Below are 24,041 nucleotides of genomic sequence, written 5' to 3' on the forward strand. Positions count from 1 at the left end.
AGTTAGAAACCAAGGTGATTCCATATTTTCAAAGAAGAAAAAAAAGATTTTTAATGCAAGTGATCATATTTCTTCTACTTCATTTCATGATGCTGCCACTTTATTGGCGGGAAACATACAAACCGTTGGCGTTGAAATCAATAGTAGTATTGCATTTGAAGTGCTAATTCAACAAAAGTCAGAAATGACCATTCAAGAAAGAAATCTAAAATTATATCCAACATTATGTGAAGTAGAAGGTTTAACTAAGGATGAGCACTATCACGCATTGAGCAAAATTCCAAATCATCCAACGCAAATGCTCATTTTCTGTAGTTTACCTTCTTCTGTGCAATTGGAATGGGTTAGAAGATTTTTTGCTGACCATTAAAAACCATGGTTGTGTTGATGATATTTTGGTAATTTTTGTGTTTGTAATATTTGGATGGTATAATGACATGATAGAATGTCATTACAATGTTGTAACCTTTTGATGTTGTAAAATTTTATAACATATGGATTATGACATATAAACTAATGACATCATGTAACTTTTTGTTAATATATGAATATTATGTTTGGATATGAAATATAATTCTCAAGTTATTTATTACGGGCAAAATGCCAAAAAAGCCCTATTTTTTAAAAATTTATCAAAATGGGCTCGGTATTTTATTATTTACCGGAATGGGCCATTTTCTCCAAAATCGCGTCCACGTCAGCGCGATGTCAGGGGACGTGTCAGCAAATCGCGTCCACGTCAGCGCGTTTTGCTGACGTGGACACAAATCGCGCCTACGAGGATGCGATTTTCTGACACATCAGCAAAACGTGCTGACGTCCACGCGATTTGATGACACGTCCCCTGACATTGCGCTGACGTGGACGCGATTTTGGGGAAAATGGCCCATTCCGGTATATAATAAAATACCGGGCCTATTTCGGTAAATTTTTAAAAAATAGGGCTTTTATGTGTAATTTGCCCCCTTTTTGGGTATTTTGCCCCTAATAATACATATTAATGTATTACTGTAATATGTAGCTCAAATTATGTATTGTAGTTAATATTCATAATATTGTAGCTCAAATTGTCAATCCGTCTATACTATTGTACTAATAATATATATTAATGTAATATTGAAGAGTTAATTGATTAAAAAATAAATGCAACAAGTACAAAAAAGATTCAAAATTATTACCAACAAGATTTGAACCAAGGTACTAAGGGAAAAAAGCAAGCATCTTAACCAACTAAGCTAAACTAATTAATTGGCATATTATAAAAATACTGTTATTATCTTAATTATATTACTTATGTTCTAATGATTTATCGGACCTATTCCATACACGTGTCAAATCAGAAAAAATAATACAACAATTCTGTAAAAAAAATCCGGTGTTTACTTCAAATAAATAAGGAAAATAAAAATTTGAATGTTTCAAAATTCAATTTTAAACCGAAAAAATCAAAATTTAGAGGCAAAAAAGGATCTTTTTCGATGAAAACTGCAGCAAACCGCCTTCGGCAGTTTTTCAGCGCGTAGATCTCGAAAAGTTATTCGAAATAAAAAAATGTCTCAATCGGACAACCGAGCCAAAAGTTATGGCCTTTCAAAGTTTTCCAAGCTAAAAAACATAAACTGTTCATGAATTATTGTTTCCACGTCAACAAATCGCGCTTACGTGGACGCGATTTGTTGCCACGTAAGTAATCGCGCTGACGTGGACGCGATTTGCTAAGACATCCCCTGACATCGAGCTGACGTGGACACGATTTCGGGAAAAATGGCTCATTCCGGTAAATAATAAAATACCAGGCCCATTTCGGTAAATTTTTAAAAAATAGGACTTTTATGTGTAATTTGCCCATTTATTACTTCTAATATTTTGTTTTTTTATTGTAGAATAATTAAATTATTTGTTTCACTAATGATATTTTTGCACGTTAAATATGTATTGCAGTTTAAAAATAATAAAGTAGATTATATATTATTTTTATAGTATTATATATTATGATTTTTTAATTCATATAATAATTATATTAAGAATTTTATTAAATTATATATTATTTTATTTAATTATATTTAATAATAATTATGTTAAAATATGATTAAATTATTTATTATTTTTATTAAATTATTTTTAATAATAATCTTATTAAAATTTAATAACAATAATAATAATCATCTACCTAAAAAAAATTCTGCTAAAGATATTCTAATCATTTTAGTTTTTTTTCCTTATGCTATTACAACATCATTCCATTCAACCCAACAGAAGAATATTATTACAGTTCTATTCCATTCCATTGAACCAAACAATTAAATTACTGATTACAGTTTTATTCCATTACAACTCTATTCTATTATAGTGAATCAAACGTAATCTTAGTAACAAATTTAAAAAAATCAATTAAGTCCTTTTAAAATATAAAAATTATTAAAAAATCATAAAAATTATATAAAAGTTTACAAATAAAGTTATAAAAATTTTAAAATTTTTTTTAAAAATAACAAAATTCACCTATTAAAATCTAATAGTTATAAGATTTTCGCAATGTAAATTTAAGGAAAGAGCTATTTTATTCATTAATTTAATATATAAAAATTAATTTATTTATTTTTTGACGGGGAAAACTAAAATAGTAAAAAAGTTTAGCACTTTTCCTATCATTAGGGGTCTCCCATGTAAATATCACTAAAACGCTAGGGTAAAAGTTTCATGCTCTGCGCTTTCCGTAAATTTCTAACCGTAAGACACCCCCGACCCCAGTGGACCCCACCTCACTTACCACTAAGCATCGAATGCAAAGGAGAGAGCATAAATAAATAAAAGCAGATAAAACGCCTCCTCTTAATTACAAATTTACAACCAAAAGAGCGAAAAAATAAAAATAAAAATAATCTTTCTTCAAAGTTAAAAAGGAAATTTAAAAATAACCTAACTAGGGTTTGGGTGACCCGTGGGGAGACAAAAATTTACACAATTGCGTGGAAACTCAGAGGGAGATTAGTGGTTAGTAGGCAGGGGGCAGGGGGCAGGGGGCAGTGAGTCGAATCACCGATTTTTAACTTTTTATTTTATTTTTTCGTTGTTCGCTTTAAATTCGCTTTTTTAGCTCAGCTCATCAAGATCGACCTATCATTTCTACCGTAAATTTCGGATTTCTTTAGAGAGAAACAAAGTAAATTCAACTGTTGGCTTTTGTTTTTAGTTTATTTATTTTTAATTTTCTATTGAACGTGGGGATCGGGGGGGCAAAAAAGGGGTTTCATTAAAAAAAAGGATTTTTGGTGGGATTCAAGTTGTGAGTGTGGTGGGGGGGTTTTTCTTTCCTTTTTTTTGAATTTTTATTGTAATAATTTGGAATTTGCGAGGGAATTTTTGTTGAAGACAATTGGGGCAAGTTTTTTATGCAATCTGGTGGTGGTGGCGGAGCTGGGCCCAGCCGGAACCTGGGAGTGGGCCCGGTCGGACGGGCTACATCCACATCGTCCGCAGCTTCGCCCTCTTCGTCGTCATCGGCCGTTTCGACCCCTCACTGGGGATATGATTCGGTGCAACAGCAGCAGCCGCAGCAGCAAATAGCTTCTAGGCAGGTAGAGTGTGTATAGAATTTCAGTCAACCTAAGGGAAGTTTAGTTGTATTGGCACGTGGTTTTGGGAGCTCAGTATGTTTCTGCAGACGGGGAGTGATGAATTCGTGAATATGGCGGGTTTTGGGGATTCTAATTTTGTGAATAAGTGCTATTTCTGATATAATTACGTTAGGACACAAGATTGATTAGTTAGTTCTTGGTACTTAGCTTGCCATGGGGTGTTTGTTAGAGGAGAGTTATATTTAGTAGCATTAAACTCTTGAGCTCATAGGTGTCAAGGGAATCAACCGTACTAAGCTATTTGTTTCTAGAAAGATGAATAAAGGCCTTTCAATTCGAACTTATAGAGCAGATTTTTTTTTATCCCTATTTTTAGGTTCAAGTGTTTGTTGCGTTGTTTATCCTTTTCTTTTAGAAATGCTAATAGAAACATTTGAATTCCAAGTATTTAGTTTACACTGCCCTCTTTCTACACAGCACTTTTTTTGAAAGTGAGTGTGAGAGAGAGTGATATGGAACTGTTCTTTATGCTCTCCTACAGAATTAATCAACTTAGATGCATGGTTGAAGGTTAAGCTCCACAGACATGTTATCAAAGCTTGGTGAAATTGTTCTTGATTGATAGCATTCTACTATGACTTAGTCTTTTCTTTTTGATACAATATGTGTGGTTACCATGACTAGCTTCTAAATTCTGTTTGATTACCTCAAATCTCCTTAGATGATGTGTAGAAGAACCTAGCCTTCTTTTTTTCTTCATCCCATTTAGAATCGATATGGAATCTTTATTGTTTGAGTGCTATTCACTGGTTGTATTGGAATGTTACCTTCCTTTTGTTTCTTGCGCCTACTGTTTAGTGTTTTGATTATATTATTACGAAAATTAGCATTCCCACCCCAGAATTATATGCCCTTCCTTGGATTTCCTTTTGGTTTATATGGTACAGATTAAACTTTTATGGCATTAACTCCTAGATGTTCTTGTAGTGAGACCACCATTCTTTCTACATTTCTCTTTTAAGGATGATTAAAGTATCAGTGTTTTGTCTGTCACTTCTTGTTTATGCTGGAATCACCTAGTGGGCTCCAAATTCTATAATATTCTTACTGTTATGACTTTGGTGCTTTGCTATCTTACTCTTTGAGCAACATAGAATGATGAAGATGCCCTTGATTTTTGCTCAACTCTTTTCATTGAGTCGTTAATGCTTCTAGCTACTAGTTAATGGTTGTGCTTTTCTTTGAGAAGTTCATGAGTTATCTTTTTGCATTTATAGCTTGATACGGGGTTGCGCGCGGACCAAGATCGAGTTGCCAAGTCACGAGAAACTCCTACGAAAACCCTAAACAATTAGATCTGAAACGAAACAGAAAATTAAAAAGATTAGATTTTTGAATTTTCAGATCTGAAATAAAATCCCCAAATCAGCAAAGAATCAAATTGAGAATAGAAATAAGTGTTAGGGTTCTTGAAACCCTCAAGGAGATTATGATTCTGCCCAATTGAACACCGAGATAGTTTTCCCCAAATTTCGACAATCTAATTTCACCCAAAAAGAGTATGAAAAAACCCTAAAAATTGGGGATTTTTGGGCTGATTCCTTAAGATAGAAAAAGGCTGAAAACACAATAAGAACAGAAAATAGATTAGATAATGATTCAGCACAAGTAGAAATAAAGAAAGAATTGACAGTAAGAAATTAAAAGATAAGTCCTAAGAAGCCTTGAAATCTCGAAAGATCTCACAACTCCCTTCAAACGGCTCTAATCTCCCCTCCAAAGAATATCAATGGCAAGAAGAAGGTTGAAGATGGCTCCCACAATCAAAAAGATTGTTAAAACAACTTCTAAAGAAAACTCAAGAGAAAATCCTTGAAGAACTCAAAGAGAATTTTCACTCAAATCAAATCTGAAATTTTCAATGTAATTATAATGTAATGTAGGGTGGCTGGCCAAGCCATATAAATAGGCCTTTCAAATGTTTTCCTAATTTAATTAGAACACTAAAACTAAAACTAAAAAAACTCCTAATTATTTTAATATGGAAATTCGGCCAAGGGTCTTTTATTTGGGACTCTTGGACTGAATATAAAAATTTAAACTAAATAAAATAAATAAATAAATAAATAAAAATAAAACTTTACAACTTGGGCCACTTTGACAATTTGGCCTGATTTTCAACTAAGTATGGGTGGATTTCTTGATTGGGCTTGGAATCTTCTTATTGGGCCTTGCCCTCAAGAATTTGGGCTTTTGTGACTCGTATCATTCCCCCCTTCCTCAAAAAGATTCGTCCTCGAATCTGAAAAATCAAATGAACTCGACTTTCCTCTATCGAACGGGAGTAATGGCAATTGAGTCCACTGAAAAGAATAGCCATGAAATAGTAAATAGCAACACAAACAAGCTTGTAGTCCAATTATAAGCATAATAGAACAGGTATAACGCATGTGAATGGACAGATTCAGATTACCATGCAAACAATCTAATTTACTCACCACTGCCTCGTCAAATATTTGAAACAAAGATGGACATATTTTAAGGCATTCAGTCGTCTCACATTGTTCCCACAAACCATGAATAAATTGCGAGTAATAAATCAAATGGTAAACATAATCGTCACAAGTAGGTATTTGGAAAGATTCACATGGTTCACAGAGTTGCATAATCATACCATGCATTAATCGACGGGCTATAGATTCACTCACACATGCATTATCAAAAACAAGAATCTTTTTACCAACCATCAAAACAGATAGATCATCAATAAATAAAATAGGACAGTCAAGCACGTTTCGATCTAAGTGTTCATCAACACGATCTTTATCACTATCCGAGGAGTACAAAAGTGTTTCAAAGGTTTCAAGCATCTTACCTCGATAAGCAGAAGAATAAGGGTCGATTTTACCTTTTTCATTTAAAACAAACCTTCGCTCATCGGGGGCATAGTGTAGTCGAATCTCCGTTGTTGAGTTAACCTTTGTCAAATGGAACTCAAACTTCATGTACAACCATATAAACTGTTTAAGGCACGAATATAAATTGAAAACAAATTTGGAAAATTTCGTTACCTTATTCTCCAAAACAGATTTGGACAAATTCGAGGATTTTACACAAGGTAAATCAAGAGAATAACAAATCACGCTTCTTTTCGTAATGACTTTATCAACCACAATCGAAGAGTAACAATTAATCGGATCAAAATGAGGGGATCTTTTAAGAACTAAGTCACCAAAAGTTTTATTAATAATTTTCAAATCTGCACTGGACTCGGTTTCTAAAATTTCCTTACCTCGCTTACCTTCGGGATCATGTAGTGTGATTTCATCTTTGCCTAAGTTGATCGTATGAAAGCATCTTTCATTTGAGAGGTATTGAAGTTGAAAGCTATCTTTCGATCTTTCAGGAACCTGAAAAGTAGCAACACAAGAAAAATTCATATCTTGGTTAGTGGAAACATTCCTCACTAGCCTTTCCTCGTCTTTTTCTTTTGTTTCTTTTTCTAACTCATTTTCTCTTCTTTCTTCAACTTCTTTTTCAATTTTCTTTTCTGTTTCACATTCCTTTTCACTCTCAATCTCTTTTTGCTCTTTTTCATTCTCTTTTTCTTTTTCCTCACTTGTTTTAACAGAATTTTTCAGTTTGATTTGGTCCTCATGGACTTGTTCCAGAGTGAGCGGCACTAAGGTGAGTTTCTTTCCTTGATGCTTGAAAGAATACCTATTGGTACGACCATCGTGAGTGACTTTTCGATCCAGTTGCCACGGTTCTCCTAGCAACAAATGGCAGGCTTGAATAGGCATTACGTCGCACACAACTTCGTCTTGATACTTACCGATAGAAAATGCGATGCGCACTTGTTGAGTGACCCTAAATTGGCCTTCGTTGCTAAGCCCTTGTAGTTGATAAGGTTGTGGATGCTTGGTAGTGGTTAAGCAAAGCTTTTCCACCATCGTCGTGCTGGCTATGTTCGAGCAACTTTCACCATCAATAATAACTCTACAAAGCTTACCTTGTACATGGCAGCGAGTATGAAAGAGATGTTCTCGTTGCTGCTCGCTCTTTGGTTTTGCCAAAGATGATTGTCCACGATCATGAAAATCATCATCCATTCTAGTGACACGTCGAGGGCCGCGCCTCTGGGGTTGGTTATCCCTATCTTCTTTGATTGGATTTCGATATTGAGGTTCTTGATTCAATTGCACCTCATTGATGGTAGCAGTCAAAGCTCGAAGAGCAGCAGCCTGTTCATCCAACTGTTGTTGGAATTTTTTAAATATGTCACTATTATTATCACCTGTAGACATTTTTTTTTTAAAACCTGCAAAACACTCAACACTCAAAAATAAAAGTTATCAAACCTCACCGTTAATCACTCAAAAAGAAAAAATCAAATTCTCAATGAGGTCGAATTTAATCTTGTGAGTTCTTTATCAGAGTTTATATCAACCAATTAGAGAGTGTGAACCAAACTACCAAAGAATCCTAATTTGCACTAGGATGCCAAAAACTGACGAGACACCAATTGATTCGTGTTGCACCTAGGAAGAAGTTGTGCACACGTTTAAATCCTACTAACACAAGAAACAAGAAGGTGTTAGATAACGTAAAGGAAGAATAAAGGTAAACAAATGAAAACCTACAGCTAAGAATCAATAAAAATTGCTGAAAACAGAAAACCCGAAAAACTGCGGAGTAACTTGACAACTTCGTTCGAGGTGTTCCCGATCTCCAAAAATCACAAAATTAAATCTGGAATGTCTTCAAATATTGAATTTTTGATCTGGAAAATTTGGGCACCAAATTCAACCCGCTGAATATTTTTTTAATTTTTTATTGGATTTCGTCTTTTTTCAATTTTTTGACTTTTTCGACTTATTTTTTTGCGGGAAATATTTTTGTATATTCAATAACAGTGCCAAAAATATGTATGTAAAATTTCAGATCAATCAGAAAACATTTACCCACTCAAATGAATTTTTTTCAAAAATTTTTCTGGGTAAAACTGCTGTTTGTAATTTAAAAAATAGAGATCAGTTTAGAAATCAACCAAGAACACCCAAAACGCCCAAGCTCTGATACCAAATGATACGGGGTTGCGCGCGGACCAAGATCGAGTTGCCAAGTCACGAGAAACTCCTACGAAAACCCTAAACAATTAGATCTGAAACGAAACAGAAAATTAAAAAGATTAGATTTTTGAATTTTCAGATCTGAAATAAAATCCCCAAATCAGCAAAGAATCAAATTGAGAATAGAAATAAGTGTTAGGGTTCTTGAAACCCTCAAGGAGATTATGATTCTGCCCAATTGAACACCGAGATAGTTTTCCCCAAATTTCGACAATCTAATTTCACCCAAAAAGAGTATGGAAAAACCCTAGAAATTGGGGATTTTTGGGCTGATTCCTTAAGATAGAAAAAGGCTGAAAACACAATAAGAACAGAAAATAGATTAGATAATGATTCAGCACAAGTAGAAATAAAGAAAGAATTGACAGTAAGAAATTAAAAGATAAGTCCTAAGAAGTCTTGAAATCTCGAAAGATCTCACAACTCCCTTCAAACGGCTCTAATCTCCCCTCCAAAGAATATCAATGGCAAGAAGAAGGTTGAAGATGGCTCCCACAATCAAAAAGATTGTTAAAACAACTTCTAAAGAAAACTCAAGAGAAAATCCTTGAAGAACTCAAAGAGAATTTTCACTCAAATCAAATCTGAAATTTTCAATGTAATTATAATGTAATGTAGGGTGGCTGGCCAAGCCATATAAATAGGCCTTTCAAATGTTTTCCTAATTTAATTAGAACACTAAAACTAAAACTAAAAAAAACTCCTAATTATTTTAATATGGAAATTCGGCCAAGGGTCTTTTATTTGGGACTCTTGGACTGAATATAAAAATTTAAACTAAATAAAATAAATAAATAAATAAATAAAAATAAAACTTTACAACTTGGGCCACTTTGACAATTTGGCCTGATTTTCAACTAAGTATGGGTGGATTTCTTGATTGGGCTTGGAATCTTCTTATTGGGCCTTGCCCTCAAGAATTTGGGCTTTTGTGACTCGTATCATAGCTACTTAGAAAACCTGAAGTAAATGAAGCCATCCTAGTATATCAGGCCAGTGGTCTTCAAGGTATGTTGGGAGGAAGCAATTTCCCCTCATCTCCAGGCTCCATGCAACCGCCTCAACAGTCCAGGAAGTTTTTTGATCTGGCTCAACAACATGCTTCTGCCCAGGACAGTCAGAATAGGAGTCAAGGTGTTGAGAGACAAACATTGACTCCCTTTCAGCAAGCTTATTATCAGTATGCTTACCGGACTGCTCAGCAACAGAAGACAGTTTTGGCGCAGCAGCAAGCTAAGATGGCTATTTTGGGCTCTGCATCTGTTAAGGATCAGGACATGCGAATTGGAAACTTTAAAATTCTAGAACTTACTTCAATGCAGGCAGCTAATCAGGCTCAGGCATCATCCTCTAAGAACCCATCTGAGCAGCTTGGTCGTGTTGAAAAGCAGATTGAGCATGGACCACAGTCAGCTACTGACCAAAGAAATGAGCCCAAGCCGCCTACCCAAGGAACAGTTACTGGACAATTAATGCATGGGAATGTTCTAAGGGCCATGCAGGCACAACAAGCTCAGCAAACTGTTCAAAACACGGGACACGATCAACTTGCTATGGCTGCACAGTTGCAGTCATGGGCACTTGAGCGTAATATTGATCTGTCGCAACCTGCAAATGCTAATTTGATGGTACAACTCATTCCACTCATGCAATCTAGGATGGCTGCCCACCAAAAAACAAATGAAAGCAATATGGGTTCTCAGTCATCACCTGTGCTTGTGTCCAAGCCACAGGCCACTTCTCCATCAGTTCCAAGTGACAGTTCTCCCCGTGGCTGTTTATCAAGTGATATATCTAGCCAGTCTGGCTCTGCCAAAACCAAGCCAACAGCTATACCTAGCACAACTTCCAGCACTGGGGTGGTTAACAATGCTGACAACATTGCAATGCAGCAGTTAGCTATTCGCGGCCAAGATAAACAGGTCCCTCCCAGAGAGCCACTTGTTCTTGGAAGTGAGATTCCTTCTGTGCGTCCTTCGCAATCATCTCCAAATATTAGCCTGAGTGGCAATCCATCTTTGCTCACAAAGAATTCATTAGATGGCACAGAAACAGCAGAAACGCAGTATCGTAAACAGTTAAATGAAAATTTCCCACAGCCTTCTGCTCCTAATAATGATGGAGGGTCTGTTAAAAACTTACCAGCACAAGGCAAAGCAGCTATGCAGATGCCACAGCAACGTTTTGGTTTTACTAAAAAACAACTCCATGTTCTCAAAGCACAAATACTAGCATTTAGGCGCCTGAAGGTATGCTTATTTCTCTCTCCCCATCCTATCCTTGCCTATCTGACATTTGTGCATTTTCCCTTACTTTCTACCAATTGCACAAAGTATACTAAAGAATAATGTGTGGGCCATAATGATTCTTGTGGTCATTAACAGAAAGGAGAAGGTACACTTCCACATGAGCTTCTTCGAGCCATTGTTCCCCCACCAGTTGAGCTGCAGCAGCCACAACTTCCTCCTCTAGGTGGAAATAACCAGGACAGAAATGGTGGAAAGATTGTAGAAGATCCTCAGATATATTCAGATTCAAAGGAGAAGGTTTCACAGGCTGGGCCGTCTACCAATGGACATAATATTGTTAAAGAGGAAGCATATCGAGGAGATGATAAAGCAACTTCATCAACAGCTCATATGCAAGGGGTGTCATCTGTGGCCAAGGAATTTTCATCTACTTTACCTGCTGGAAAAGAAGAGCAGCAAGGTTCTGTCATTTCTGCCAAGTCTGACCAAGAAGTAGAACACAGTCTTCAAAAAACTCCAGCTAGAAGTGATTTTAGTGTGGATAGGGGAAAGGCTGTTGCACCTCAACTTGCTGCATCTGATGGAGGGCAAGTTAAAAAACCTGTGCAGGCAAACTCTGCCCCCCAGCCAAAAGATCCTGGCTCCGCTAGAAAGTATCATGGACCACTATTTGATTTTCCTTTCTTCACTAGGAAACATGACTCGAATGGTTCAGTGATGCCTAACATCAATAATAATCTAACTCTGGCTTATGATGTCAAAGAGCTTCTCTTTCAGGAAGGTGTGGAAGTCTTTAGCAAGAAACGATCAGAAAATTTGAGGAAGATTGGTGGTTTACTAGCAGTAAATTTGGAGAGGAAAAGGATCAGGCCAGATCTTGTTCTGCGTTTGCAAATTGAAGAAAAAAAGCTTCGACTTATAGATGTGCAGGCACGTTTGAGGGATGAAGTTGACCAGCAGCAACAAGAGATAACGGCTATGCCTGACAGACCGTACAGAAAATTTGTCCGCCTGTGTGAGCGTCAGCGTATGGAGCTGGCAAGACAAATACAAGCCACTCAGAAGGCCCTGAGAGAGAAGCAATTGAAATCCATTTTTCAGTGGCGCAAGAAGCTCCTGGAAGCTCACTGGGCCATCCGTGATGCACGAACTGCTCGCAATAGGGGAGTTGCCAAGTACCATGAGAGAATGTTACGGGAGTTTTCAAAGAGGAAAGATGATGATAGGAACAAAAGGATGGAGGCCTTGAAGAATAATGATGTTGAAAGGTACAGAGAGATGTTGATTGAGCAGCAGACAAATATCCCTGGTGATGCTGCAGAGAGATATGAAGTTCTTTCATCATTCTTGACACAGACTGAAGAGTATCTTCATAAACTGGGAAGTAAGATAACAGCTGCCAAGAGTCAGCAGGAAGTGGAGGAGGCAGCAAATGCTGCTGCTGTTGCTGCAAGGTTACAGGCATGATTTCTTAAACATTCCCTCTTTTGTACCCTCTTCTGTGTTTTTTTTTTCTTTGAATTTTTTGGACTGTTTTTGGAGCCAAATATAATATTCAATTTCCTTTCCTCATAAGCTTTAGGTTGATTCTGTTTTACTTATTTTCTTGTTTTCTACTTCTTGACAAAAGGGTTTATCAGAAGAAGAAGTTAGGATTGCAGCAGCTTGTGCTGGAGAGGAAGTAATGATAAGAAATCGTTTTATGGAAATGAATGCACCCAGGGATGGTTCGTCTGTGAGCAAGTAAGTTATGTTATAAAGTTCATTTCACAGGACTTACTGATAATATAGAGGGGTTCTTCAGTTACAAAGCGTGATTGGAATAGGGTGTAAATTATGTGACAGTTAGATGAGGCTTATGGTCTTTTCTCATGTTTAGTTCAACAACTATCATTTCATATGGTCAATTTAGATTTACGTTTTTGTTTATTATAACGGCATTTGTTTCTTAGAAGCCACCAAAATTCTGGCGATTTTATTTATTTGTTGTTTTTTGTGGTCATAAACAGGTACTATAATCTTGCTCATGCTATTAATGAAAGAGTCATAAGGCAACCGTCGATGCTACGAGCTGGAACATTACGAGACTATCAGCTTGTAGGTTGCTATATTAAAAATATTGGGCTTCTTTCCTACCTTTTTAAAAAAAAAAAAATTCTCGGTTCTTGGCCCTTTTAGTTTAATACTATTAATTATAGCAAGTTAAAATTTCTCTGACATCTACGTATTTTATTTTGTAGGTTGGTTTGCAGTGGATGCTTTCTTTGTATAACAATAAATTAAATGGTATATTGGCTGATGAGATGGGCCTTGGGAAGACTGTTCAGGTATTGTTATTTGGGAGTTAGATCAGGTGTTGGGATTAGTTAGAGCATTTATTGTTTCAGTAGATAATCAAAAGATACAATAGCGCTGTTGATAACTTCTTAGATTTTGCCCTAATGTGTAGGTTATGGCTTTGGTTGCTTATTTGATGGAATTTAAAGGAAACTACGGTCCACATCTTATAATTGTTCCTAATGCAGTTCTGGTAAATTGGAAGGTTAGTTTTGTTTTTGATGTATATTGATGGCTTTGACATTTTCCTGATATCTTTGAATAGATATAACTGAGTCCTTTTGCAGAGTGAGCTCCATAATTGGCTGCCATCTGTGTCATGCATCTACTATGTTGGAGCAAAAGATCAACGTTCAAAATTATTTTCTCAAGTAAGAACTACAACTTTCTGTGATTAGTTATTTCTTGAAGTGTCAAAACTTGCTGAACTTTCTTTTTGTTTACTTGTTTCATAGGAGGTTTTGGCTATGAAATTTAATGTCCTTGTGACAACTTATGAATTCATCATGTACGATCGGTCTAAACTTTCTAAAATTGATTGGAAGTACATTATAATTGACGAGGCCCAGCGAATGAAAGACAGAGAATCTGTTTTAGCTCGTGATCTTGATAGGTACCGCTGCCAAAGGCGTTTGCTTCTTACTGGGACACCATTACAGGTCTGTTAAGGCAGCTCTCTGATATGATTGGAAATAGAAAAAAGTACACATACATATATGCATACAGATTGAAAACCTTTAAACAACTCTTTTGCTTTACTTCCATGACTGGCATCCACTTGAAATAATATGACCACCATTTTTCTTGACAACTTTACTTTGCATATGCTGAGGCACGCACACAAGAGCATCTTCATTTAGGGTAGGCCCTCTATGAAAAGTGTCTCATAACTTGAGATATCCTAAATTCCCATTACTATGTTTTCATGTCTTTTGTTATTGGTTATTCACTAAATATCCATGCGAGGGATGAAAAAGGAGGTACCACATGGATGCTTATGTCTTATAATGTTGTTTATGAGTCATGGTAGGAATTAGAGAGTACTTTCCTAATCATATTTTAGCTGTTTCTTGCCTTTCTTTTGTTTTTTTGCGGTGTGTCTCATTTAGTTAGCCTGTTTTTTACACTTTAGTTTATATCCTACAGTATGGCGTATTTGATTCATTTAAGTAATAAACCTATTTACCTTTTCTCTTTTCCCATGCTCACTTTCTTATATGCGTGCGTGTGTGCCTATTGCTTATTTGATAATTTTAACAATTTATTTATTTATTTGTTTGTTTTAATACTGCAGAATGACTTGAAAGAACTCTGGTCCCTGTTAAATCTTCTCCTTCCTGAAGTGTTTGATAATCGCAAGGCATTTCATGATTGGTTTTCACAACCATTTCAAAAGGAAGGCCCTACCCACAATGCAGAGGATGATTGGCTTGAGACGGAGAAGAAGGTTATCATCATCCACCGACTTCATCAAATTCTTGAGCCTTTTATGCTTAGACGTCGCGTTGAAGATGTGGAAGGTTCACTTCCTCCGAAGGTATACTGTTATTGCTGTCTTTCTTTTATAATCACTTAACATACTGCTGTTTCCAATGACATTATTTCATTGGTTGATTGCAGGTTTCGATAGTTTTAAGATGCAGAATGTCGGCTATTCAGAGTGCCATTTATGATTGGATAAAATCAACTGGGACTCTTCGAGTTGATCCTGAAGATGAGAAGCGCAGGGTTCAAAAGAACCCAATATACCAAGCTAAGGTGTATAAAACTTTAAATAACCGGTGTATGGAGCTCAGGAAGACTTGCAATCATCCTTTGCTTAATTACCCGTATTTCAATGACTTATCTAAAGATTTCCTTGTAAGATCTTGTGGGAAATTGTGGATCCTAGACAGGATCCTAATAAAACTGCAGAGAACTGGGCATCGTGTATTACTCTTTAGTACCATGACGAAGCTTTTGGATATCTTGGAGGAATACTTGCAGTGGAGGAGGCTTGTTTACAGACGTATTGATGGAACAACTAGCTTGGAAGATCGTGAATCAGCTATTGTTGACTTCAATAGTCCTGATTCTGAATGCTTCATATTCTTACTAAGTATACGTGCAGCTGGTCGTGGTTTAAATCTTCAAACTGCTGACACTGTTGTTATATATGATCCTGATCCTAATCCTAAAAATGAGGAACAGGCGGTTGCTAGAGCTCACCGAATTGGACAAACAAGGGAGGTCAAAGTCATTTACATGGAAGCAGTTGTTGACAAAATCTCTAGTCAGCAGAAGGAGGATGAAATAAGGAGTGGGGGTACAGTTGATTTTGAGGTTGATTTTGCAGGTAAGGATAGATATATGGGGTCAATTGAGAGCCTCATAAGGAATAACATTCAACAATATAAAATCGACATGGCTGATGAAGTAATCAATGCTGGACGTTTTGACCAGAGAACAACACATGAAGAGAGACGCATGACTTTAGAAACTTTATTACACGATGAGGAGAGGTATCAGGAAACTGTCCATGATGTTCCCTCGTTGCACCAGGTAAACCGCATGATAGCAAGAAGCGAGGAAGAAGTGGAGTTGTTTGATCAAATGGATGAAGAACTGGATTGGACTGAGGAGATGACTTGCCATGAACAGGTACCTAAGTGGCTTCGAGCCAGTACAAGTGAAGTGAATGCTACTGTGGCTACTTTATCAAAAAAGCCATCAAAGAATATTTTATTTTCTGCCAGTGTTGGTGCTGAATCCCATGAAATGGAGACAGAGAGAAAAAGGGGTCGACCCAAGGGGAAAAAGCATCCTAACTATAAGGAAATAGATAATGAGAATGGGGAATACTCTGAAGCAAGTTCTTATGAGAGAAATGGTTATTCTGGGAATGAGGAAGAGGGGGAAATTGGCGAATTTGAAGATGATGAATTTAGTGGTGCTGTTGGGGACCCACCTATTACTAAGTACCAGTCTGAAGATGGCCCTCTTGGCGATGATGGGTATGAATATGCCCAGACTTCAGAACACATTAGAAATGATCGGATGCTTGACGAAGCTGGTTCTTCTGGATCATCATTGGACAGTCGAAAACCACAGCAGATATTGTCTCCCATTTCTCCTCAGAAATTTGGCTCTCTTTCCGCATTAGATGCTAGGCCTGGTTCTGTTTTAAGAAGGCTGGTATGTCTCTTTTCCTTTATCGATCTGTTATTATGGCATTTTTCAATTCTGCTATTTTCTTATGTTATGTTAATGTTGGCAGCCTGATGAACTAGAGGAAGGTGAAATTGCAGCATCAGGAGATTCTCACGTGGACCACCAGCAGTCTGAAAGTTGGATTCATGATCGTGATGAAGGTGAATATGAACAAGTTGTCCAACCCAAGATAAAAAGAAAGCGTAGTATCCGGGTTCGACCTCGTCATACTGTAGAAAGGGCAGAGGAAAAATCTGTCACCGAAGTGCCTCATCTCGAACGTGGAGATTCATCTTTGTTGCCTTTCCAGCTAGACCAAAAATACCAATCACAACTGAGGATTGACACTGAAACAAAAGCAACTCGGGAGCGTAATGCGATCAAGCATGATCCAAATGATTCATCTTCAAAATGTAGGAGGAACTTACCTTCAATAAAAATAGCTAATACATCAAAGTTGCATGCATCTCTGAAGTCTGGTAAAATGCATTCTGAGTCTGCTCCTGCAGATGCTGGTAAATCCTCCAGAGAGAGTTGGGACAATAAACTGGTTAATACAAGTGGGTCTTCGAATTCTGGTGCTAAGATGTCTGATCTCATCCAAAGAAAGGTAAACTTGAGGTGACTTTAATTCTGGTAGTGTCTGATTGTGAATCTGTTTTTTTTTTATTTTATTACTATTTTATCCATCATGGATTTTTGCTGGTCATTAGTGCTAAGTTGGATTTATAAACCTTGCTTTTGTATTTTGAATTGCTTGATGGTGTTGCTTGTAGGCACTTAATAGGCAAAGCTATGGTCCTGAATTTCTTCGGTTTCTTCATTTTGCATCTTTCTTATTGTACCAAATACTGCAGGATACACAGATTTCACCTAAGTGGGTGCTCTCATCAACAAAATAGCTTTAGGTTTTGTTAGAACACACATTTGAATAAGTGGGGTGCATTTTATGCATGATGAGGATTTTCTTTTTGAGATTAGGAAGTTTGTGTTCCATAATATGCTTTTATCTTTTTTTCTACCTTTTTGTTTGCTTTGCCATGTCCTTTTTTGGTTTGCTTTGCCATGTCCGTTTATGTTGTGTTTTTCAGAATTGATCTTCATGTTATTTTGTCTTGAGTCATTGATATTTTGCATGGTTTCCATATGCCAGGTAACTGGAAACTTGGTATATCAAAATATCTTCCCTTTTAAAAAACGAGTACTTTTAACCTTTGACCTTAATACCTGTTTAACTGCTTAGGTTACATGTTATGCTATTTTCTATTAAGTAAATGACTAAAAAATTCTCATATGTCCAGTGTAAAAATGTGATTAGCAAGCTTCAGAGGAGAATAGATAAGGAGGGTCAACAAATTGTACCTTCGTTAACAGATTTGTGGAAGAGGATTGAAAAATCTGGTTATATGGGTGGAAGTGGAAGTAATAATTTGGACTTGCAGAAGATTGATCAGCGTGTTGACAGGTTAGAGTACAGTGGAGTTATGGAGCTTGTTGCAGATGTGCAGTTAGTGTTAAAAAGTGCAATGCAATTTTATGGGTTTTCTCTCGAGGTATGATATCTATTTAACTTGTCCTTCAGCATCTTTACATGTTCATAAGCCAACTCACTTTTGCATCACTCTTTTGAATTTTGCCGTGGATGGTCTTTTCTGGGAGCAATTGCTTCGAAGGCTTTTCAAAGAAATTCACATACAAGTATTTTGTGTTTTCAAGTGGCTAGAAATCCATTCAAAAGAAAAAGCTAGAAATTTGTATCACCTAGAAAATGTTCTAATCCCCTTCCTATAATTCTCTCATTGATGTCCTGATTTGTGTACTTTGGAAATGTAATTGGTATGCAGGTCAGGTCTGAAGCAAGGAAAGTACATGATCTATTTTTTGATTTGTTGAAGATCGCATTTCCGGATACTGATTTCCGAGAAGCTAGAAATGCTCTCTCCTTCTCTAGTCTGGTATCTACCTCCACCATGGGCTCATCTGCCAGACAGGCTGCTGTTGGCAAGAGGCAAAAGCCGATAAAAGAGGTGGAATCTGATTCAGGACTCACTCAAAAGTCATTGCAACGCCGGTCCAGTCATGCTGGTGAGGACACAAGGGTTAGAGTGCACATGCCCCAAAAGGAATCAAGGGTTGGGTGTGTAAGTGGCATTACCAAGGAACTATACCAGCAAGACGATTCTATTCTGACACATCCTGGAGAGCTAGTTATTTGCAAGAAGAAGAGGAAAGATAGGGAAAAGTCTATGGTGAAGTCCAGGACTGGATTGGCTGGCCCTGTTTCACCCCCAAGTGTAGCACGCAGCATCAAGAGTCCGACGACAGGATCATTTTCTAAGGATGCTGCTAGACTGACCCAGCAGACCGCCCATCAGCAAAGTTGGCACCAGCCTGCTCATCCGCCGAACGGTGGGAGTGTTGGTTGGGCCAATCCTGTGAAAAAGTTGAGGACAGATGCAGGTAAAAGGAGACCGAGCCGTTTATGACCTTGTAGAGGATCAGCTAATGGAAAATGTGTGCTGCCATTGAGTTTATTCTGGGGCGGTTCATTGTTTGTACAATTGCAATTAGATTTACCATTAACGTAGTGTAGGTTCCTCGAACCCAGTCTTTTCGTGGTTTCAATACAATGGTTTCCATATCTGCACCTTGCGGGTATTATTATCTAGAGTATTTGATAGCTGAGACGTGTAAATTATACCTTCGTTTCATCATCATAGAAGTAAATATTTTAACTGAAGGACGTATCCAACTTTGCTAGTATACGAATTTCTACATCTTTGTCGCTTGTCAACGTGTGTAATTGGATCAAAAGTCATGTCCTCGTGTTAACGGTGGTTGAAAATACCAAAGAGGCCGAATTTTGTTGGACCTTCAGATTTAGATTCAACAGTTTAAAAAAACAATTAAGAAATAAATATTAAAAAAAAGCAAAATATAAAAGACAAGGCAAGTATATTTACAAAAAATTTAAACATAGAAATAAATCTGAATATAAAAAAAAGTTTAATTATTAAAATTAAAAAAAATTCATGTCAGGAATATTGTATTATTAAGTAGATATATATCAAGATTAAGATAAATCAAGGGCGTAGTTAGGGGAATTGGCGGGACCTTAAAACCCCTAAATTAGAAAAAATTCTATTTAAACCTTTTAAAAATTTAAATTTGTAAAAGTAAAATGATATTTTGGCCCCCTAAAAATGATAAAATTTTGATTTAATCCTTTAAAATTATAAAGATATGGGCTATTAAAATAATAAAATTACATTTTTACTATCATAAAAGTTAGAATTTAATTTCTGCCCTTTAAAAAATTTTTCTGCCTTTGAATGGATAGTAAGTATGAGGGTATGCCCATCCCATGTTGAATGACTATTTTTAATTGACCTCGTAAACATGATGTCAAATTCTTGGAAAAAAGATGAGTCACTTCCACTAGTTGTAGTAGTTTAACTTAACAAGTACGATAAGAAGCCCAAAGTTTGAAGATAATGTAATAAAAAAAATGAAACAAAAAGGGGGCTTCTTTACCTGTAAAAACAATCTTCCATGTCTAGAAAAGTGCAAAGTGCAAAACCCACTCACTTTATTTTATTTCTCAACCAAACATTAAGGAACAACATAATGATTATTTTTTAATTTTAAGACTCTAAGGGGATGTTTGGTTGAAGGTAATGGCATGCCTATTACAAGCCTACTCTGCATACCCACTTAAACAGATGTTTGGTTCAACGGAATACCCTATTACGGGTGTATTCCATTCCGGGCTTAAGTAGAGATATTTGGGGATTTCTATTCCCTTCCCTCTTCACCGTTTACCTATTCGTTGCCATATGAACCCTATTTTACCCTCACAAATTCTCACATAAAAACATTCAAACGGCAGCCATTTCATGCTTCCATTTTCCTTCTACTGTTCCTTCCATTTTCCTGTCTGTTTTTTTTTTCTTACCCAAGTTGCGTGCCGAGTGGGGGCATTAAGGTGGCTTGGGACGAGAGAGAATCAAACAACCAGCCGGCTTGGGAAGGGGTTGAGTGGGCCCTTGCTGGCTCAGCGTGTGAGAGGAAGGTGTGCAGAAACAGTGCAGTACAATAACATCAAATTTCAAGTGTGGGATTTAGGTATGATGATCACTACTTCTTGATCTGGATCTTTAACATGTAGTAGATTTTTTATAGTACTGTCCTGAAAGTTTGATAATATTTTATTATCGATTTGATTGTTTGAAGGTAAATAGATGGCGAAGTTCATAATTTCTTATATCAAAGGCTTGAGATAATGCCTGTTATTGTAAATCTCAACTGCATAAAGTAGCTTTAATCCGCAACTTAAATGATTCTTTTGCCTTTTGTCAATATCTTTATATATCTGTTCTTGGTATTTCTTCCATAAAACCATCATAGTAGCAGCTTTAAGCAAATTTACAGCACTGATCACTCTTTATCATCAAAGCTTTACTTTTCCGATACTGGATGAAATATGATATTATATGGGATACTCTATCTCTAGCTTCCAATCCAAAAGCTATTTCTGCAAACTTAAGGTTCGTCTTTTCTGATTCCAAGTTTGATGTTATTCAAAGCCACTGAACTTCGTCAAACTAATAGTATTAAGTTGTGGAATTTTAATGCTTTAGTATTAGACTGAAATGTATTCATTTAATACCTTGTTCTGCAATTTTGCTTTCTTTTATCATTTGGAACTTTAATATTTTAAAACAAGTGATGTCAATTTCTTGTCTTGATAACATCTTTATTATTTATTGATGCAGGTGGACAGATAAGTATCAGGTAACTTTCACAAACATGCATTGTTTTTATATTCCTTCATTATTTACTAATATTCTGTTGGCCAATGGCAACTTCTAAATAAGATGTTTGGTTTCTGGAAGCTTTATGTAAAGTTTGTCTTTATGAGTCTACATTTGGCCGCTTAGAAATTTAATTAAGCTAATAGTTTTTGCTCTCAAACTTATATGACATCCCGTAAGTTCTTTTAAGTTGTAAAAGAGGTGTATGCCTAGATTTTATAACTATTGTTATTAACAATCCCATGGCTAATAAGTGAATTTCCGTTTTCTTTTTACTTTTAGAACAAACTAACTTTGAGTCTGTCATAGCATTTCAATGTTGTATTCATGGGATGCCACTGTTTGTACCACTTTTATAATTGGGATTTGGGGTTTAATTTATTAGCGTTATTCCAAGTTATCTCAATGTCTAAAAGTGTTGAAATAAAATAAAAGTTTACATCTATGCTTTCGTGTGTTCATGACAGACGAAAAGATTAATCATCCTATTCAATTTTAGTATATGGTTCATATTTTGTTCTCATATTCAATAAAACGGTGCTTCTAGTATAGACCAGCCTCTGTAGTAACATTCTATGCATTGACGATGATATATAGATTACTTTGCTATGGTATATCTTATAAATATTAACCATCCTCTTTCTTAAAAACTTCCTAAAACCTTGCTATGGTATATCTTATATATATTCCATGCATTGAAGATGATATATAGATTACTTTGCATGCGGTAACATTGATCTCATGGTCCACTATAGTAATATTTGTATTTTAGAAGTTTGATAAAAAGAAAGAATGCTACATGAAAACCTTCTTTCTGCTCCCTAGAATGTGATGATGACTTGTTTATATGTCTGTAACCAACAGCGCTTACTTGGTGTTTACAATATCCTAATTTATTTGTCAATGTTTGTTTTATGTATTTCATTAATGCTTCTTCTGGACAAGTTTCAAGTGTGAATCTTTTACAGGAAGAGGAGTTGAGAGGAGCAGCAGTTCTTATTTTTCTTATTTTTGCAAATAAGCATATTGGTAAGTTTCATGTCTCACATGTAATTCATGTTATCCTTGAATATACTTGGCAAAATTGTCTTGCAGCCTATGCTATGATGAGATTCATTGCATGTATTTATAAGTAAGAACTTCAAAGTGATATATGCCCGTGTTCTATGCATCTTTCAACAATAGCAACTAGTTTTAAAGTAAATCTATCCACTCCTTGAACAAATCATCTTTTAAGTGGTAGAATGCTGAGTCATTTGTTTATGCACATCAAGTCGTTCATCATCAAAGTAATTAAGGGATCTGTGAACCTATTTGATCATCCTCTGTAACTCCTAAAAGAAATTAATTTATTGGTCATCATTGTAGGTTGAAGGTAGCAACAAGAAGGGGAAAAATATCACTCAAGGGTGTGCTAAGGTAACAATACCCTCCCAATGTCTTTGTTGTAAGTTGGTTATGTGTTCAACTTTGGAAAGATGAAATTTGTTAATGTAAAAGGAGGCTGCCAAGGTAAAGAGCAGCACACCCTCGTAGGCTGCCAAATGCCAAGAGTCAACAACAACAACAAAAAATGAACAAGGAAAAGGGACATAAACAAATATCTCCACTGGAATGATGATACTATTACTCTTTTCTAGTAATACGGAAAAGACAATATATACATGTTAAACTACATTTACAATTCGGATTTGATCTTTTTGATCATCCTCTGTAACTCCTAAAAGAAATTAATTTATTGGTCATCATTGTAGGTTGAAGGTAGCAACAAGAAGGGGAAAAATATCACTCAAGGGTGTGCTAAGGTAACAATACCCTCCCAATGTCTTTGTTGTAAGTTGGTTATGTGTTCAACTTTGGAAAGATGAAATTTGTTAATGTAAAAGGAGGCTGCCAAGGTAAAGAGCAGCACACCCTCGTAGGCTGCCAAATGCCAAGAGTCAACAACAACAACAAAAAATGAACAAGGAAAAGGGACATAAACAAATATCTCCACTGGAATGATGGTACTATTACTCTTTTCTAGTAATACGGAAAAGACAATATATACATGTTAAACTACATTTACAATTCGGATTTGATCTTGTTACTTTAAACAAGAATATTTTGGTTATATTTAATTTTTGATATGTTTTTATTTTTGATATGTTTCGTTTAAAACTATTTTAATCTTTTAAGATATTATTAAACTATTTTTATTTTCGATATATTTAATTTATGTTATATTTAATTTTGGTCTTCAAACAATGTTTTATATTACTTATATTGTTTGATTAAAAAATATAATTAACACTACAAAAATTATCTCAACAAACGAAACAAAAAAAAATTAAAATGCTACAAACAAATCATGTTATGGTAAGAATGTAATGTCTATGGAGTTTTAGATTTTATTTAAATAAAAATAATAATCGAATGTTTTAAAATATATAATTTTTAAGATATTTAACACACTATATACCTATAACCGAATTGAGTTAATACAAAATAAAAGAAATTAAGACATTATTTTCTTTTCTCATAAAAATTATTAAATTCATATTAATCAAATGGGTATTTGTTTTAAAAATAATTATTAAACGTCGGTAATCAATTAATCAAATCCATAAAAACACATTTTTTTCTTTTCTTTCTTTTTTTTCTTTTTTGGGTAATTGATAAAGAAATGAATTTCAAGATTTTTACTTGCAAAGATAGTTGTAATTTCTATTTTGTGCTTTGTAAAGATTCTTAATATGTATT

At 35.6% G+C, this 24,041-nt stretch overlaps 1 protein-coding gene and 1 long non-coding RNA gene across 4 annotated transcripts; both read left to right on the forward strand.

Moving 5' to 3' along the window:
* Nucleotides 1-2,984: 2,984 nt before the first annotated feature.
* Nucleotides 2,985-19,225, forward strand: LOC121219114 (ATP-dependent helicase BRM). Of its 2 annotated transcripts, XM_041096766.1 has the most exons (15): nucleotides 2,985-3,578; nucleotides 9,658-10,959; nucleotides 11,095-12,420; nucleotides 12,590-12,702; nucleotides 12,969-13,056; nucleotides 13,200-13,286; nucleotides 13,409-13,501; nucleotides 13,584-13,667; nucleotides 13,752-13,955; nucleotides 14,591-14,833; nucleotides 14,917-16,470; nucleotides 16,553-16,898; nucleotides 16,995-17,095; nucleotides 17,787-18,038; nucleotides 18,330-19,225. In XM_041096766.1, exons 1-15 carry the CDS (start codon nucleotides 3,393-3,395, stop codon nucleotides 18,969-18,971), a joined length of 6,621 nt encoding a protein of 2,206 aa, XP_040952700.1. In that variant the 5' UTR covers nucleotides 2,985-3,392; the 3' UTR covers nucleotides 18,972-19,225. The 2 variants fall into 2 exon arrangements, with proteins under 2 accessions (XP_040952700.1, XP_040952699.1); XM_041096765.1 differs by having other exon boundaries at nucleotides 2,986-3,578; nucleotides 16,553-17,095.
* An 809-nt stretch (nucleotides 19,226-20,034) lies between these two features.
* Nucleotides 20,035-23,443, forward strand: LOC121219115 (uncharacterized). Of its 2 annotated transcripts, XR_005915838.1 has the most exons (6): nucleotides 20,137-20,610; nucleotides 21,261-21,279; nucleotides 22,268-22,328; nucleotides 22,668-22,718; nucleotides 23,054-23,104; nucleotides 23,186-23,443. It is a non-coding gene; the product is annotated as an uncharacterized lncRNA (long non-coding RNA). The 2 variants fall into 2 exon arrangements; XR_005915837.1 differs by having other exon boundaries at nucleotides 20,035-20,610; nucleotides 23,054-23,443.
* Nucleotides 23,444-24,041: the final 598 nt, after the last annotated feature.

This window comes from Gossypium hirsutum, chromosome D07 (genome assembly GCF_007990345.1).
Source record: "Gossypium hirsutum isolate 1008001.06 chromosome D07, Gossypium_hirsutum_v2.1, whole genome shotgun sequence".
Classification (NCBI taxonomy): domain Eukaryota; kingdom Viridiplantae; phylum Streptophyta; class Magnoliopsida; order Malvales; family Malvaceae; genus Gossypium; species Gossypium hirsutum.

Bases quoted from the DNA above. Each gene is read 5' to 3' on its own strand.
- LOC121219114 (XM_041096765.1), top strand. From the start codon at position 3,393: ATGCAATCTGGTGGTGGTGGCGGAGCTGGGCCCAGCCGGAACCTGGGA. The intron at 13,057-13,199 runs GTAGGTTGCTAT...TTTATTTTGTAG, and splicing joins CATTACGAGACTATCAGCTT to GTTGGTTTGCAGTGGATGCT. The intron at 13,668-13,751 runs GTAAGAACTACA...CTTGTTTCATAG, and splicing joins GTTCAAAATTATTTTCTCAA to GAGGTTTTGGCTATGAAATT.